This window comes from Gobius niger (assembly GCF_951799975.1).
Source record: "Gobius niger genome assembly, contig: SCAFFOLD_120, whole genome shotgun sequence".
In the NCBI taxonomy this organism is placed as follows: domain Eukaryota; kingdom Metazoa; phylum Chordata; class Actinopteri; order Gobiiformes; family Gobiidae; genus Gobius; species Gobius niger.
In genome coordinates this window covers 17,422-35,238 of record NW_027639081.1, presented here as the reverse complement: position 1 = coordinate 35,238, position 17,817 = coordinate 17,422, and the positions used below count along the sequence as shown (strand labels likewise).

General features: G+C 56.8%; 1 protein-coding gene across 5 annotated transcripts in view; it reads right to left on the bottom strand.

The window, feature by feature from the left end:
• The window catches only part of acanb (aggrecan b), a 63,076-nt gene that overhangs the window by 29,375 nt on the left and 15,884 nt on the right, over window positions 1–17,817 (bottom strand). For all 5 annotated transcript variants that reach the window (XM_079583360.1, XM_079583357.1, XM_079583358.1 and 2 more), the window contains exons 7-10: window positions 13,470–13,601; window positions 5,444–5,618; window positions 4,208–4,335; window positions 3,248–3,541 (exon numbers count right to left, since the gene is read on the bottom strand). In XM_079583360.1, coding sequence (XP_079439486.1) covers window positions 3,248–3,541; window positions 4,208–4,335; window positions 5,444–5,618; window positions 13,470–13,601 — 729 coding nt within the window. The remainder of the gene's footprint in view (window positions 1–3,247; window positions 3,542–4,207; window positions 4,336–5,443; window positions 5,619–13,469; window positions 13,602–17,817) is intronic.

The window sequence follows — 17,817 nt, the reverse complement described above, 5'->3', positions numbered from 1 at the left end:
GCGCCCCCTAACCCTCACCTCTGTACCAGTATCAGCTCTGTAGCGCCCCCTAACCCTCACCTCTGTAACAGTATCAGCTCTGTAGCGCCCCCTAACCCTCACCTCTGTAAAAGTATCAGCTCTGTAGCGCCCCCTAACCCTCACCTCTATAACAGTATCAGCTCTGTAGCGCCCCCTAACCCTCACCTCTGTAACAGTATCAGCTCTGTAGCGCCCCCTAACCTCACCTCTGTAACAGTATCAGCTCTGTAGCGCCCCCTAACCTCACCTCTGTAACAGTATCAGCTCTGTAGCGCCCCCTAACCCTCACCTCTATAACAGTATCAGCTCTGTAGCGCCCCCTAACCCTCACCTCTATAACAGTATCAGCTCTGTAGCGCCCCCTAACCTCACCTCTGTAACAGTATCAGCTCTGTAGCGCCCCCTAACCCTCACCTCTGTAACAGTATCAGCTCTGTAGCGCCCCCTAACCCTCACCTCTGTAACAGTATCAGCTCTGTAGCGCCCCCTAACCTCACCTCTGTAACAGTATCAGCTCTGTAGCGCCCCCTAACCCTCACCTCTGTAACAGTATTAGCTCTGTAGCGCCCCCTAACCCTCACCTCTGTAACAGTATCAGCTCTGTAGCGCCCCCTAACCCTCACCTCTGTAACAGTATCAGCTCTGTAGCGCCCCCTAACCTCACCTCTGTAACAGTTTCAGCTCTGTAGCGCCCCCTAACCTCACCTCTGTAACAGTTTCAGCTCTGTAGCGCCCCCTAACCCTCACCTCTATAACATTATCAGCTCTGTAGCGCCCTCTAACCTCACCTCTGTAACATTATCAGCTCTGTAGCGCCCCCTAACCCTCACCTCTGTAACAGTATCAGCTCTGTAGCGCCCCCTAACCCTCACCTCTATAACAGTATCAGCTCTGTAGCGCCCCCTAACCTCACCTCTGTAACATTATCAGCTCTGTAGCGCCCCCTAACCCTCACCTCTATAACAGTATCAGCTCTGTAGCGCCCCCTAACCTCACCTCTATAACAGTATCAGCTCTGTAGCGCCCCCTAACCCTCACCTCTGTAACAGTATCAGCTCTGTAGCGCCCCCTGATCTCACCTCTGTAACAGTATCAGCTCTGTAGCGCCCCCTAACCCTCACCTCTGTAACAGCATCAGCTCTGTAGCGCCCCCTAACCCTCACCTCTGTAACAGCATCAGCTCTGTAGCGCCCCCTAGCCCTCACCTCTGTAACAGTATCAGCTCTGTAGCGCCCTCTAACCTCACCTCTGTAACAGTATCAGCTCTGTAGCGCCCCCTAACCTCACCTCTGTAACAGTATCAGCTCTGTAGCGCCCCCTAACCCTCACCTCTGTACCAGTATCAGCTCTGTAGCGCCCCCTAACCCTCACCTCTGTAACAGTATCAGCTCTGTAGCGCCCCCTAACCCTCACCTCTGTAACAGTATCTGCTCTGTAGCGCCCCCTAACCTCACCTCTGTAACAGTATCAGCTCTGTAGCGCCCCCTACCCCTCACCTCTGTAACAGTATCAGCTCTGTAGCGCCCCCTAACCCTCACCTCTGTAACAGTATCAGCTCTGTAGCGCTCCCTAACCCTCACCTCTGTAACAGTATCAGCTCTGTAGCGCTCCCTAACCCTCACCTCTGTAACAGTATCAGCTCTGTAGCGCCCCCTAACCCTCACCTCTGTAACAGTATCAGCTCTGTAGCGCCCTCTAACCCTCACCTCTGTAACAGTATCAGCTCTGTAGCGCCCTCTAACCCTCACCTCTGTAACAGTATCAGCTCTGTAGCGCCCCCTAACCCTCACCTCTGTAACAGTATCAGCTCTGTAGCGCCCCCTCACCTCTGTAACAGTATCAGCTCTGTAGCGCCCCCTAACCCTCACCTCTGTAACAGTATCAGCTCTGTAGCGCCCCCTAACCTCTGTAACAGTATCAGCTCTGTAGCGCCCCCTAACTCTCACCTCTGTAACAGTATTAGCTCTGTAGCGCCCCCTAACCCTCACCTCTGTAACAGTATCAGCTCTGTAGCGCCCCCTAACCCTCACCTCTGTAACAGTATCAGCTCTGTAGCGCCCCCTAACCTCACCTCTGTAACAGTATCAGCTCTGTAGCGCCCCCTAACCTCACCTCTGTAACAGTATCAGCTCTGTAGCGCCCCCTAACCCTCACCTCTGTAACAGTATCAGCTCTGTAGCGCCCCCTAACCCTCACCTCTGTAACAGTATCAGCTCTGTAGCGCCCCCTAACCCTCACCTCTGTAACAGTATCAGCTCTGTAGCGCCCCCTAACCTCACCTCTGTAACAGTATCAGCTCTGTAGCGCCCTCTAACCCTCACCTCTGTAACAGTATCAGCTCTGTAGCGCCCTCTAACCCTCACCTCTGTAACAGTATCAGCTCTGTAGCGCCCCCTCACCTCACCTCTGTAACAGTATTAGCTCTGTAGCGCCCCCTAACCCTCACCTCTGTAACAGTATCAGCTCTGTAGCGCCCCCTAACCTCACCTCTGTAACAGTATCAGCTCTGTAGCGCCCCCTAACCCTCACCTCTGTAACAGTATCAGCTCTGTAGCGCCCCCTAACCCTCACCTCTGTAACAGTATTAGCTCTGTAGCGCCCCCTAACCCTCACCTCTGTAACAGTATCAGCTCTGTAGCGCCCCCTAACCCTCACCTCTGTAACAGTATCAGCTCTGTAGCGCCCCCTAACCCTCACCTCTGTAACAGTATTAGCTCTGTAGCGCCCCCTAACCCTCACCTCTGTAACAGTTTCAGCTCTGTAGCGCCCCCTCACCTCTGTAACAGTATCAGCTCTGTAGCGCCCTCTAACCCTCACCTCTGTAACAGTATTAGCTCTGTAGCGCCCCTAACCTCACCTCTGTAACAGTATCAGCTCTGTAGCGCCCCCTAACCCTCACCTCTGTAACAGTATCAGCTCTGTAGCGCCCCCTAACCCTCACCTCTGTAACAGTATCAGCTCTGTAGCGCCCCCTAACCCTCACCTCTGTAACAGTATCAGCTCTGTAGCGCCCCCTAACCTCACCTCTGTAACAGTATTAGCTCTGTAGCGCCCCCTAACCTCTGTAACAGTACAGCTCTGTAGCGCCCCCTAACCCTCACCTCTGTAACAGTATCAGCTCTGTAGCGCCCCCTAACCTCACCTCTGTAACAGTATCAGCTCTGTAGCGCCCCCTAACCCTCACCTCTGTAACAGTATCAGCTCTGTAGCGCCCCCTAACCCTCACCTCTGTAACAGTAGGCGTCGTAGCGCGAGTGCACATCGGGGAAGCCCGTCTGGTTGGCGAAGGCGTGGATGATGTGGACTCCGGCCGCGCCCTGACCGCACTGGGGCCGCGGGGCGGTGACCGGGTACCGCACTGACCCGTCACGGAGCCAACCCGGTTTACACTTGTCTAGCCCCGCCCTCCACGCCGCGTACAGCTGCGCTGGCGACGCCAGAGACGAGTTCAGCTTCTCACAGTGAAGCAGCGCCTCGTCCAGGGAGAAGCTGTCGTAGTCACTGGTGAAGAACACCTCCCCTGCAGAACCACCAGGGGGCAGCGTTAGAATACATTACCATATATTAAATACATGTATACATGTATACATACATACACCTCCCCTGCAGAACCACCAGGGGGCAGTGTTAGAATACATTACCATATATTAAATACAAACATACACCTCCCCTGCAGAGCCACCAGGGGGCAGCGTTAGAATACATTACTTTGTATTAAATACAAACATACACCTCCCCTGCAGAACCACCAGGGGGCAGTGTTAGAATACATTACCATATATTAAATACATGTATACATGTATACAAACATACACCTCCCCTGCAGAACCACCAGGGGGCAGCGTTAGAATACATTACTCTATATTAAATACAAACATACACCTCCCCTGCAGAACCACCAGGGGGCAGCGTTAGAATACATTACCATATATTAAATACAAACATACACCTCCCCTGCAGAGCCACCGGGGGGCAGTGTTAGAATACATTACCATATATTAAATACGTTCATACACCTCCCCTGCAGAGCCACCAGGGGGCAGCGTTAGATAAACAAACACCAGGATTAGATTAAGTTCAAATCCTCCTGTATTGAACTCATGAAGTTACAGCCGCCCTAAGAGAACACTCAATGGGGTCACAGATACATATGTGTGCATGCATTTTGTGCTGATGTCAGTGTTACCGTGGAGACGGTCAGTGTAGCAGTAAACGTCGTATTTCTCGTAGGACGGTCGAATCCCATACGATCGTACCCCGGGCGACAGCAGCAGGTTTCCTCCACAGTTATCTCTGGGCGACACGATTGGGTACCTGCTCGGGCACAGAGAGGGTGAGGGGTAAGCGGGTAGTTACCTGGCGGAGCGGTGGCAGAGCCAGCCCCGGTCTGGGTAAGGGGTTAGGGGTTAGGGGTCAGGGGTTAGGGGTTAGGGGTCAGGGATCAGGGGTCAGGGGTTAGGGGTCAGGGTATGGGTTAGGTGATGGTAGGGGGTAAGGGGTTAGTTACCTGACGGAGCGGTCGCAGAGCCAGCCCCGGTCTGGGTAAGGGGTCAGGGGTTAGGGGTCAGGGGTTAGGGGTCAGAGTTTGGGTTAGGTGATGGTAGGGGGTATGGGGTAAGGGGTTAGTTACCTGACGGAGCGGTCACGGAGCCAGCCCCGGTCTGGGTAAGGGGTCAGGGGTTAGGGGTCAGGGGTTAGGGGTCAGAGTTTGGGTTAGGTGATGGTAGGGGGTATGGGGTAAGGGGGCAGTTACCTGACGGAGCGGTCGCAGAGCCAGCCCCGGTCTGGGTAAGGGGTCAGGGGTTAGGGGTCAGTGGTTAGGGGTCAGGGTATGGGTTAGGTAATGGTAGGGGGTATGGGGTAAGGGGGCAGTTACCTGACGGAGCGGTCGCAGAGCCAGCCCCGGTCTGGGTAAGGGTAAGGGTTAGGGGTCAGAGTTTGGGTTAGGTGATGGTATGGGGTGAGGGGGTAGTTACCTGACGGAGCGGTCGCAGAGCCAGCCCCGGTCTGGGTTAGGGTAAGGGTTAGGGGTCAGAGTTTGGGTTAGGTGATGGTATGGGGTAAGGGGGCAGTTACCTGACGGAGCGGTCGCAGAGCCAGCCCCGGTCTGGGTTAGGGTAAGGGTTAGGGGTCAGAGTTTGGGTTAGGTGATGGTATGGGGTGAGGGGGTAGTTACCTGACAGACCGGTCACGGAGCCAGCCTCGGTCTGGGTAAGGGGTCAGGGGTTAGAGGTCAGGGGTTAGGGGTCAGAGTATGGGTTAGGTGATGGTAGGGGGTAAGGGGGCAGTTACCTGACGGAGCGGTCACGGAGCCAGCCCCGGTCTGGGTAAGGGGTAAGGGGTCAGGGGTCAGGGGTTAGAGGTCAGGGGTTAGGGGTCAGAGTTTGGGTTAGGTGATGGTATGGGGTGAGGGGGCAGTTACCTGACGGAGCGGTCACGGAGCCAGCCCGCATCGCATTGGTGAAGGCCACGCTCGAACGCCATCTGCAGCTGCTCTGGACTCGCGATGACTCCGCCCACGTCCACACACGTCTGTACCGCCTCCTCAAACGTCAGTGCATACCGCCCCCTGGAGGATCGGTAGTGGAACACCACGCCTGGGCGAGACACAAGTCATGAAAGTGAAGCAGGTGATGAATTACGAATAACTGGAGAAGCAACAAAGAAACAGCAACATGAGGTGATTTCAGAAACAAAGGTCAGTCTGGGAGAGACAGGACAGACTCTGAGTAGATGCTAAATATTATACAATAACAGTCCAAAAGATTTTAGATTTGGGTCAAGCTGAACTGGAGAAAATGGCCCTCATTTATCAAACTTGCGTACGGTGAAATCAGAGCGTATGTGGGGTGTACGAAAAATTACCGCCTGTTTTGGCATTTATCAATCTGAGCACCGTACACTCGGCGTATGGAGCGCTCAGATCCTACACCAAGTCAGGAGGTGGTGCACATGATACACCAATTTTAACTAAACACTAAACAGCGCTAGGGTTAGAGTGTCGTACCTGTGAGGGAGAGTGTCGTACCTGTGGGGGAGGGGGTCGTACCTGTGGGGGAGGGGGTCGTACCTGTGGGGGAGGGTGTCGTACCTGTGGGGGAGGGTGTCGTACCTGTGAGGGAGGGTGTCGTACCTGTGGGGGAGGGTGTCGTACCTGTGAGGGAGGGTGTCGTACCTGTGAGGGAGGGTGTCGTACCTGTGGGGGAGGGTGTCGTACCTGTGGGGGAGAGTGTCGTACCTGTGGGGGAGGGTGTCGTACCTGTGGGGGAGGGTGTCGTACCTGTGGGGGAGGGTGTCGTACCTGTGGGGGAGGGTGTCGTACCTGTGGGGGAGGGTGTCGTACCTGTGGGGGAGAGTGTCGTACCTGTGGGGGAGGGCGTCGTACCTGTGGGGGAGGGTGTCGTACCTGTGGGGGAGGGTGTCGTACCTGTGGGGGAGAGTGTCGTACCTGTGAGGGAGAGTGTCGTACCTGTGGGGGAGGGGGTCGTACCTGTGGGGGAGGGGGTCGTACCTGTGGGGGAGGGTGTCGTACCTGTGGGGGAGGGTGTCGTACCTGTGAGGGAGGGTGTCGTACCTGTGGGGGAGGGTGTCGTACCTGTGAGGGAGGGTGTCGTACCTGTGAGGGAGGGTGTCGTACCTGTGGGGGAGAGTGTCGTACCTGTGGGGGAGAGCGTCGTACCTGTGGGGGAGGGTGTCGTACCTGTGGGGGAGAGTGTCGTACCTGTGGGGGAGGGTGTCGTACCTGTGGGGGAGGGTGTCGTACCTGTGGGGGAGGGCGTCGTACCTGTGAGGGAGGGTGTCGTACCTGTGAGGGAGAGTGTCGTACCTGTGGGGGAGGGTGTCGTACCTGTGGGGGAGGGTGTCGTACCTGTGGGGGAGAGTGTCGTACCTGTGAGGGAGGGTGTCGTACCTGTGAGGGAGAGTGTCGTACCTGTGAGGGAGAGTGTCGTACCTGTGGGGGAGGGTGTCGTACCTGTGGGGGAGAGTGTCGTACCTGTGGGGGAGGGTGTCGTACCTGTGGGGGAGAGTGTCGTACCTGTGAGGGAGAGTGTCGTACCTGTGGGGGAGGGTGTCGTACCTGTGGGGGAGGGTGTCGTACCTGTGAGGGAGAGTGTCGTACCTGTGAGGGAGGGTGTCGTACCTGTGGGGGAGGGTGTCGTACCTGTGAGGGAGAGTGTCGTACCTGTGAGGGAGAGTGTCGTACCTGTGGGGGAGGGTGTCGTACCTGTGGGGGAGGGTGTCGTACCTGTGGGGGAGAGTGTCGTACCTGTGGGGGAGGGTGTCGTACCTGTGGGGGAGAGTGTCGTACCTGTGGGGGAGAGTGTCGTACCTGTGGGGGAGGGTGTCGTACCTGTGGGGGAGAGTGTCGTACCTGTGGGGGAGGGCGTCGTACCTGTGAGGGAGGGTGTCGTACCTGTGAGGGAGAGTGTCGTACCTGTGGGGGAGAGTGTCGTACCTGTGGGGGAGGGTGTCGTACCTGTGGGGGAGAGTGTCGTACCTGTGGGGGAGGGTGTCGTACCTGTGGGGGAGAGTGTCGTACCTGTGGGGGAGGGTGTCGTACCTGTGGGGGAGGGCGTCGTACCTGTGGGGGAGGGCGTCGTACCTGTGGGGGAGGGCGTCGTACCTGTGAGGGAGAGTGTCGTACCTGTGGGGGAGAGTGTCGTACCTGTGGGGGAGGGTGTCGTACCTGTGGGGGAGAGTGTCGTACCTGTGGGGGAGGGTGTCGTACCTGTGGGGGAGAGTGTCGTACCTGTGAGGGAGGGTGTCGTACCTGTGGGGGAGGGTGTCGTACCTGTGGGGGAGAGTGTCGTACCTGTGAGGGAGAGTGTCGTACCTGTGGGGGAGGGTGTCGTACCTGTGGGGGAGGGTGTCGTACCTGTGGGGGAGGGTGTCGTACCTGTGGGGGAGGGTGTCGTACCTGTGGGGGAGAGTGTCGTACCTGTGGGGGAGGGTGTCGTACCTGTGGGGGAGAGTGTCGTACCTGTGGGGGAGGGCGTCGTACCTGTGAGGGAGGGTGTCGTACCTGTGAGGGAGAGTGTCGTACCTGTGGGGGAGAGTGTCGTACCTGTGGGGGAGGGTGTCGTACCTGTGGGGGAGAGTGTCGTACCTGTGAGGGAGGGTGTCGTACCTGTGGGGGAGGGTGTCGTACCTGTGGGGGAGAGTGTCGTACCTGTGAGGGAGAGTGTCGTACCTGTGGGGGAGGGTGTCGTACCTGTGGGGGAGGGTGTCGTACCTGTGGGGGAGGGTGTCGTACCTGTGGGGGAGGGTGTCGTACCTGTGGGGGAGAGTGTCGTACCTGTGGGGGAGGGTGTCGTACCTGTGGGGGAGAGTGTCGTACCTGTGAGGGAGAGTGTCGTACCTGTGAGGGAGAGTGTCGTACCTGTGGGGGAGAGTGTCGTACCTGTGGGGGAGGGTGTCGTACCTGTGGGGGAGGGCGTCGTACCTGTGGGGGAGAGTGTCGTACCTGTGGGGGAGGGTGTCGTACCTGTGGGGGAGGGTGTCGTACCTGTGGGGGAGGGTGTCGTACCTGTGGGGGAGAGTGTCGTACCTGTGGGGGAGGGTGTCGTACCTGTGAGGGAGGGTGTCGTACCTGTGGGGGAGGGTGTCGTACCTGTGGGGGAGGGTGTCGTACCTGTGAGGGAGGGTGTCGTACCTGTGGGGGAGAGTGTCGTACCTGTGGGGGAGGGTGTCGTACCTGTGGGGGAGAGTGTCGTACCTGTGGGGGAGGGTGTCGTACCTGTGGGGGAGAGTGTCGTACCTGTGGGGGAGAGTGTCGTACCTGTGGGGGAGAGTGTCGTACCTGTGGGGGAGGGTGTCGTACCTGTGGGGGAGAGTGTCGTACCTGTGAGGGAGGGTGTCGTACCTGTGGGGGAGGGTGTCGTACCTGTGAGGGAGGGTGTCGTACCTGTGGGGGAGAGTGTCGTACCTGTGGGGGAGAGTGTCGTACCTGTGGGGGAGGGTGTCGTACCTGTGGGGGAGAGTGTCGTACCTGTGAGGGAGGGTGTCGTACCTGTGGGGGAGGGTGTCGTACCTGTGAGGGAGGGTGTCGTACCTGTGGGGGAGAGTGTCGTACCTGTGGGGGAGAGTGTCGTACCTGTGGGGGAGGGTGTCGTACCTGTGGGGGAGAGTGTCGTACCTGTGGGGGAGAGTGTCGTACCTGTGGGGGAGAGTGTCGTACCTGTGGGGGAGAGCGTCGTACCTGTGGGGGAGGGCGTCGTACCTGTGGGGGAGGGCGTCGTACCTGTGGGGGAGGGTGTCGTACCTGTGGGGGAGAGTGTCGTACCTGTGGGGGAGGGTGTCGTACCTGTGGGGGAGAGTGTCCTACCTGTGGGGGAGGGTGTCGTACCTGTGGGGGAGGGTGTCGTACCTGTGGGGGAGGGCGTCGTACCTGTGGGGGAGGGTGTCGTACCTGTGGGGGAGGGTGTCGTACCTGTGGGGGAGGGTGTCGTACCTGTGGGGGAGGGTGTCGTACCTGTGGGGGAGGGTGTCGTACCTGTGAGGGAGGGGGTCGTACCTGTGAGGGAGAGTGTCGTACCTGTGAGGGAGGGTGTCGTACCTGTGGGGGAGGGTGTCGTACCTGTGGGGGAGGGTGTCGTACCTGTGGGGGAGAGCGTCGTACCTGTGGGGGAGAGTGTCGTACCTGTGGGGGAGAGTGTCGTACCTGTGGGGGAGGGTGTCGTACCTGTGGGGGAGAGTGTCGTACCTGTGGGGGAGGGTGTCGTACCTGTGGGGGAGAGTGTCGTACCTGTGGGGGAGAGTGTCGTACCTGTGGGGGAGAGCGTCGTACCTGTGGGGGAGAGTGTCGTACCTGTGAGGGAGGGTGTCGTACCTGTGGGGGAGAGTGTCGTACCTGTGGGGGAGAGTGTCGTACCTGTGGGGGAGGGTGTCGTACCTGTGGGGGAGAGTGTCGTACCTGTGGGGGAGGGTGTCGTACCTGTGGGGGAGAGTGTCGTACCTGTGGGGGAGGGTGTCGTACCTGTGAGGGAGGGTGTCGTACCTGTGGGGGAGGGTGTCGTACCTGTGGGGGAGAGTGTCGTACCTGTGTGGGAGGGTGTCGTACCTGTGGGGGAGGGTGTCGTACCTGTGGGGGAGAGTGTCGTACCTGTGGGGGAGGGCGTCGTACCTGTGGGGGAGGGTGTCGTACCTGTGGGGGAGAGTGTCGTACCTGTGGGGGAGGGCGTCGTACCTGTGGGGGAGGGTGTCGTACCTGTGGGGGAGGGTGTCGTACCTGTGGGGGAGGGTGTCGTACCTGTGGGGGAGGGTGTCGTACCTGTGGGGGAGGGTGTCGTACCTGTGGGGGAGAGTGTCGTACCTGTGGGGGAGAGCGTCGTACCTGTGGGGGAGAGTGTCGTACCTGTGGGGGAGGGTGTCGTACCTGTGGGGGAGGGTGTCGTACCTGTGAGGGAGGGGGTCGTACCTGTGGAGGAGGGTGTCGTACCTGTGGGGGAGGGTGTCGTACCTGTGGGGGAGAGTGTCGTACCTGTGGGGGAGAGTGTCGTACCTGTGGGGGAGGGGGTCGTACCTGTGGGGGAGGGTGTCGTACCTGTGGGGGAGGGTGTCGTACCTGTGGGGGAGAGTGTCTTACCTGTGGGGGAGGGCGTCGTACCTGTGGGGGAGGGTGTCGTACCTGTGGGGGAGAGTGTCGTACCTGTGGGGGAGAGCGTCGTACCTGTGGGGGAGAGTGTCGTACCTGTGGGGGAGGGTGTCGTACCTGTGGGGGAGGGTGTCGTACCTGTGGGGGAGAGTGTCGTACCTGTGGGGGAGAGTGTCGTACCTGTGGGGGAGAGTGTCGTACCTGTGGGGGAGAGTGTCGTACCTGTGAGGGAGGGTGTCGTACCTGTGGGGGAGGGTGTCGTACCTGTGGGGGAGAGCGTCGTACCTGTGAGGGAGGGCGTCGTACCTGTGGGGGAGAGTGTCGTACCTGTGGGGGAGAGTGTCATACCTGTGGGGGAGAGTGTCATACCTGTGGGGGAGGGTGTCGTACCTGTGGGGGAGAGTGTCATACCTGTGGGGGAGGGTGTCGTACCTGTGGGGGAGAGCGTCGTACCTGTGAGGGAGGGCGTCGTACCTGTGGGGGAGAGTGTCGTACCTGTGGGGGAGGGTGTCGTACCTGTGGGGGAGAGTGTCATACCTGTGGGGGAGGGTGTCGTACCTGTGGGGGAGGGTGTCGTACCTGTGGGGGAGAGTGTCGTACCTGTGGGGGAGAGTGTCATACCTGTGAGGGAGAGTGTCGTACCTGTGGGGGAGAGTGTCGTACCTGTGGGGGAGGGTGTCGTACCTGTGGGGGAGGGCGTCGTACCTGTGGGGGAGAGTGTCGTACCTGTGGGGGAGAGTGTCGTACCTGTGGGGGAGGGCGTCGTACCTGTGGGGGAGAGTGTCGTACCTGTGGGGGAGAGTGTCATACCTGTGGGGGAGGGTGTCGTACCTGTGGGGGAGAGTGTCGTACCTGTGGGGGAGAGTGTCGTACCTGTGGGGGAGGGTGTCGTACCTGTGGGGGAGGGTGTCGTACCTGTGGGGGAGAGTGTCGTACCTGTGGGGGAGGGTGTCGTACCTGTGGGGGAGAGTGTCGTACCTGTGGGGGAGGGTGTCGTACCTGTGGGGGAGAGTGTCGTACCTGTGGGGGAGAGTGTCGTACCTGTGGGGGAGGGTGTCGTACCTGTGAGGGAGGGTGTCATACCTGTGGGGGAGGGTGTCGTACCTGTGGGGGAGAGTGTCATACCTGTGAGGGAGGGTGTCGTACCTGTGAGGGAGGGTGTCGTACCTGTGGGGGAGAGTGTCGTACCTGTGGGGGAGGGTGTCGTACCTGTGGGGGAGAGTGTCGTACCTGTGAGGGAGAGTGTCGTACCTGTGAGGGAGGGTGTCGTACCTGTGGGGGAGAGTGTCGTACCTGTGGGGGAGAGCGTCGTACCTGTGGGGGAGGGGGGAGAGTGTCGTACCTGTGGGGGAGAGTGTCGTACCTGTGAGGGAGAGTGTCGTACCTGTGGGGGAGAGTGTCGTACCTGTGGGGGAGAGTGTCGTACCTGTGGGGGAGAGTGTCGTACCTGTGAGGGAGGGTGTCGTACCTGTGGGGGAGGGTGTCGTACCTGTGAGGGAGAGTGTCGTACCTGTGAGGGAGGGTGTCGTACCTGTGGGGGAGAGTGTCGTACCTGTGAGGGAGGGGGGAGAGTGTCGTACCTGTGAGGGAGGGTGTCGTACCTGTGGGGGAGAGTGTCGTACCTGTGGGGGAGGGTGTCGTACCTGTGAGGGAGAGTGTCGTACCTGTGAGGGAGGGTGTCGTACCTGTGAGGGAGAGTGTCGTACCTGTGAGGGAGGGTGTCGTACCTGTGGGGGAGGGTGTCGTACCTGTGGGGGAGGGTGTCGTACCTGTGGGGGAGGGTGTCGTACCTGTGAGGGAGAGTGTCGTACCTGTGAGGGAGGGTGTCGTACCTGTGGGGGAGGGTGTCGTACCTGTGGGGGAGGGTGTCGTACCTGTGGGGGAGGGTGTCGTACCTGTGGGGGAGGGTGTCGTACCTGTGAGGGAGAGTGTCGTACCTGTGAGGGAGGGTGTCGTACCTGTGGGGGAGGGTGTCGTACCTGTGAGGGAGAGTGTCGTACCTGTGAGGGAGGGTGTCGTACCTGTGGGGGAGGGTGTCGTACCTGTGAGGGAGGGTGTCGTACCTGTGGGGGAGGGTGTCGTACCTGTGAGGGAGAGTGTCGTACCTGTGAGGGAGGGTGTCGTACCTGTGAGGGAGAGTGTCGTACCTGTGAGGGAGGGTGTCGTACCTGTGGGGGAGGGTGTCGTACCTGTGGGGGAGGGTGTCGTACCTGTGGGGGAGGGTGTCGTACCTGTGGGGGAGAGTGTCGTACCTGTGAGGGAGGGTGTCGTACCTGTGAGGGAGGGGGGAGAGTGTCGTACCTGTGGGGGAGGGTGTCGTACCTGTGGGGGAGGGTGTCGTACCTGTGGGGGAGAGTGTCGTACCTGTGGGGGAGAGTGTCATACCTGTGGGGGAGGGTGTCGTACCTGTGGGGGAGAGTGTCGTACCTGTGGGGGAGAGTGTCGTACCTGTGAGGGAGGGTGTCGTACCTGTGGGGGAGAGTGTCGTACCTGTGGGGGAGGGTGTCGTACCTGTGGGGGAGAGTGTCGTACCTGTGGGGGAGAGTGTCATACCTGTGGGGGAGGGTGTCGTACCTGTGGGGGAGAGTGTCGTACCTGTGGGGGAGGGTGTCGTACCTGTGGGGGAGAGTGTCGTACCTGTGGGGGAGGGTGTCGTACCTGTGGGGGAGGGTGTCGTACCTGTGAGGGAGAGTGTCGTACCTGTGGGGGAGGGTGTCGTACCTGTGGGGGAGGGTGTCGTACCTGTGGGGGAGGGTGTCATACCTGTGGGGGAGGGTGTCGTACCTGTGGGGGAGGGTGTCGTACCTGTGGGGGAGGGGGGAGAGTGTCGTACCTGTGGGGGAGAGTGTCGTACCTGTGGGGGAGTGGTGGAGGGGGGGGACAGCCAGAGGGGTAAGAGTCACAACATCTCCGCCCTTCGCCTCCTCTCCTGTAGGGGGCGGAGTGAGCCCAGGGAACGGCGTGGGTTTGGCTGGTTCTTCTCCCTCTGAAACAAAAGTCGAAAAAACATTTACAAACAGAGAAAAGAGAAGTTGACAAAAATGTCGTCAATATCATTTCATTTATTTAGTTATTTGAAGCTAACACTGACCTCTGAAGCTAACACTGACCTCTGAAGCTAACACTGACCTCTGAAGCTAACACTGACCTCTGAAGCTAACACTGACCTCTGAAGCTAACACTGACCTCTGAAGCTAACACTGACCTCTGAAGCTAACACTGACCTCTGAAACAGACACTGACCTCTGAAGCTAACACTGACCTCTGAAGCTAACACTGACCTCTGAAGCTAACACTGACCTCTGAAGCAGACACTGACCTCTAAAGCTAACACTGACCTCTGAAACAGACACTGACCTCTGAAGCTAACACTGACCTCTGAAGCTAACACTGACCTCTGAAGCAGACACTGACCTCTGAAGCTAACACTGACCTCTGAAGCAGACACTGACCTCTGAAGCTAACACTGACCTCTGAAGCTAACACTGACCTCTGAAACAGACACTGACCTCTGAAGCTAACACTGACCTCTGAAGCTAACACTGACCTCTGAAGCAGACACTGACGTCTGAAGCTAACACTGACCTCTGAAGCTAACACTGACCTCTGAAGCTAACACTGACCTCTGAAGCTAACACTGACCTCTGAAGCTAACACTGACCTCTGAAGCAGACACTGACCTCTGAAGCTAACACTGACCTCTGAAGCTAACACTGACCTCTGAAGCTAACACTGACCTCTGACACAGACACTGACCTCTGAAGCTGACACTGACCTCTGAAGCTAACACTGACCTCTGAAGCTAACACTGACCTCTGAAGCTAACACTGACCTCTGAAGCAGACACTGACCTCTGAAACAGACACTGACCTCTGAAACAGACACTGACCTCTGAAACAGACACTGACCTCTGAAGCTAACACTGACCTCTGAAGCTAACACTGACCTCTGAAGCTAACACTGACCTCTGAAACAGACACTGACCTCTGAAGCTAACACTGACCTCTGAAGCTAACACTGACCTCTGAAGCTAACACTGACCTCTGACAGAGACACTGACCTCTGAAGCTAACACTGACCTCTGAAACATACACTGACCTCTGAAGCTAACACTGACCTCTGAAGCTAACACTGACCTCTGACACAGACACTGACCTCTGAAGCTAACAGTCACCTCTGAAACAGACACTGACCTCTGAAGGTAACACTGACCTCTGAAACAGACACTGACCTCTGAAGCTAACACTGACCTCTGAAGCAGACACTGACCTCTGAAGCTAACACTCACCTCTGAGGCAGACACTGACCTCTGAAGGTAACACTGACCTCTGAAGCAGACACTGACCTCTGAAGCTAACACTGACCTCTGAAGCTAACACTGACCTCTGAAGCTAACACTGACCTCTGAAGCTAACACTGACCTCTGAAGCTAACACTGACCTCTGAAGCTAACACTGACCTCTGAAGCAGACACTGACCTCTGAAGCTAACACTGACCTCTGAAGCTAACACTGACCTCTGAAGCTAACACTGACCTCTGAAGCTAACACTGACCTCTGAAACAGACACTGACCTCTGAAGCTGACACTGACCTCTGAAGCTAACACTGACCTCTGAAGCTAACACTGACCTCTGAAGCTAACACTGACCTCTGAAGCAGACACTGACCTCTGAAGCTAACACTGACCTCTGAAGCTAACACTGACCTCTGAAGCTAACACAGACCTCTGACACAGACACTGACCTCTGAAGCTAACACTGACCTCTGAAGCTAACACTGACCTCTGAAGCTAACACTGACCTCTGAAACAGACACTGACCTCTGAAACAGACACTGACCTCTGAAGCTAGCACTGACCTCTGAAACAGACACTGACCTCTGAAGCTAACACTGACCTCTGAAGCTAACACTGACCTCTGAAGCTAACACTGACCTCTGAAGCTAACACTGACCTCTGAAGCTAACACTGACCTCTGAAGCTAACACTGACCTCTGAAACAGACACTGACCTCTGAAGCTGACACTGACCTCTGAAACAGACACTGACCTCTGAAGCTGACACTGACCTCTGCAGCTAACACTGACCTCTGAAACAGACACTGACCTCTGAAGCTAACACTGACCTCTGAAGCTAACACTGACCTCTGAAACAGACACTGACCTCTGAAGCTGACACTGACCTCTGAAACAGACACTGACCTCTGAAGCTAACACTGACCTCTGAAGCTAACACTGACCTCTGAAGCTAACACTGACCTCTGAAGCTAACACTGACCTCTGAAGCTAACACTGACCTCTGAAACAGACACTGACCTCTGAAGCAGACACTGACCTCTGAAGCTAACACTGACCTCTGAAGCTAACACTGACCTCTGAAGCTAACACTGACCTCTGAAACAGACACTGACCTCTGAAGCTAACACTGACCTCTGAAGCTAACACTGACCTCTGAAGCTAACACTGACCTCTGAAACAGACACTGACCTCTGAAGCAGACACTGACCTCTGAAGCTAACACTGACCTCTGAAGCTAACACTGACCTCTGAAACAGACACTGACCTCTGAAGCAGACACTGACCTCTGAAGCTAACACTGACCTCTGAAGCTAACACTGACCTCTGAAGCTAACACTGACCTCTGAAGCAGACACTGACCTCTGAAGCTAACACTGACCTCTGAAGCTAACACTGACCTCTGAAGCTAACACTGACCTCTGAAGCTAACACTGACCTCTGAAACAGACACTGACCTCTGAAGCTAACACTGACCTCTGAAGCTAACACTGACCTCTGAAGCTAACACTGACCTCTGAAGCTAACACTGACCTCTGAAACAGACACTGACCTCTGAAGCTGACACTGACCTCTGAAACAGACACTGACCTCTGAAGCTAACACTGACCTCTGAAACAGACACTGACCTCTGAAACAGACACTGACCTCTGAAACAGACACTGACCTCTGAAGCTGACACTGACCTCTGAAGCTAACAATGACCTCTGAAGCAGACACTGACCTCTGAAGCTAACAATGACCTCTGAAGCTAACACTGACCTCTGAAGCAGACACTGACCTCTGAAGCTAACAATGACCTCTGAAGCAGACACTGACCTCTGAAGCAGACACTGACCTCTGAAACTAACACTGACCTCTGAAACTAACACTGACCTCTGAAGCTAACAATGACCTCTGAAGCTAACAATGACCTCTGAAGCAGACACTGACCTCTGAAGCTAACACTGACCTCTGAAACTAACACTGACCTCTGAAACTAACACTGACCTCTGAAGCTAACACTGACCTCTGAAGCTAACACTGACCTCTGAAGCTAACACTGACCTCTGAAGCAGACACTGACCTCTGAAGCTAACACTGACCTCTGAAGCAGACACTGACCTCTGAAGCTGACACTGACCTCTGAAACAGACACTGACCTCTGAAGCTAACACTGACCTCTGAAGCTAACACTGACCTCTGAAGCAGACACTGACCTCTGAAGCTGACACTGACCTCTGAAACAGACACTGACCTCTGAAACAGACACTGACCTCTGAAGCTAACACTGACCTCTGAAGCTAACACTGACCTCTGAAGCTAACACTGACCTCTGAAGCTAACACTGACCTCTGAAGCAGACACTGACCTCTGAAGCTGACACTGACCTCTGAAGCTAACACTGACCTCTGAAGCAGACACTGACCTCTGAAGCTAACACTGACCTCTGAAGCTAACACTGACCTCTGAAGCTAACACTGACCTCTGAAGCTAACACTGACCTCTGAAGCTGACACTGACCTCTGAAGCTGACACTGACCTCTGAAACAGACACTGACCTCTGAAGCTAACACTGACCTCTGAAGCTAACACTGACCTCTGAAGCTGACACTGACCTCTGAAACAGACACTGACCTCTGAAACAGACACTGACCTCTGAAGCTAACACTGACCTCTGAAGCTAACACTGACCTCTGAAGCTAACACTGACCTCTGAAGCAGACACTGACCTCTGAAGCTAACACTGACCTCTGAAGCTAACACTGACCTCTGAAGCTAACACTGACCTCTGAAGCTAACACTGACCTCTGAAGCTAACACTGACCTCTGAAGCTAACACTGACCTCTGAAGCTAACACTGACCTCTGAAGCTAACACTGACCTCTGAAGCTAACACTGACCTCTGAAACTAACACTGACCTCTGAA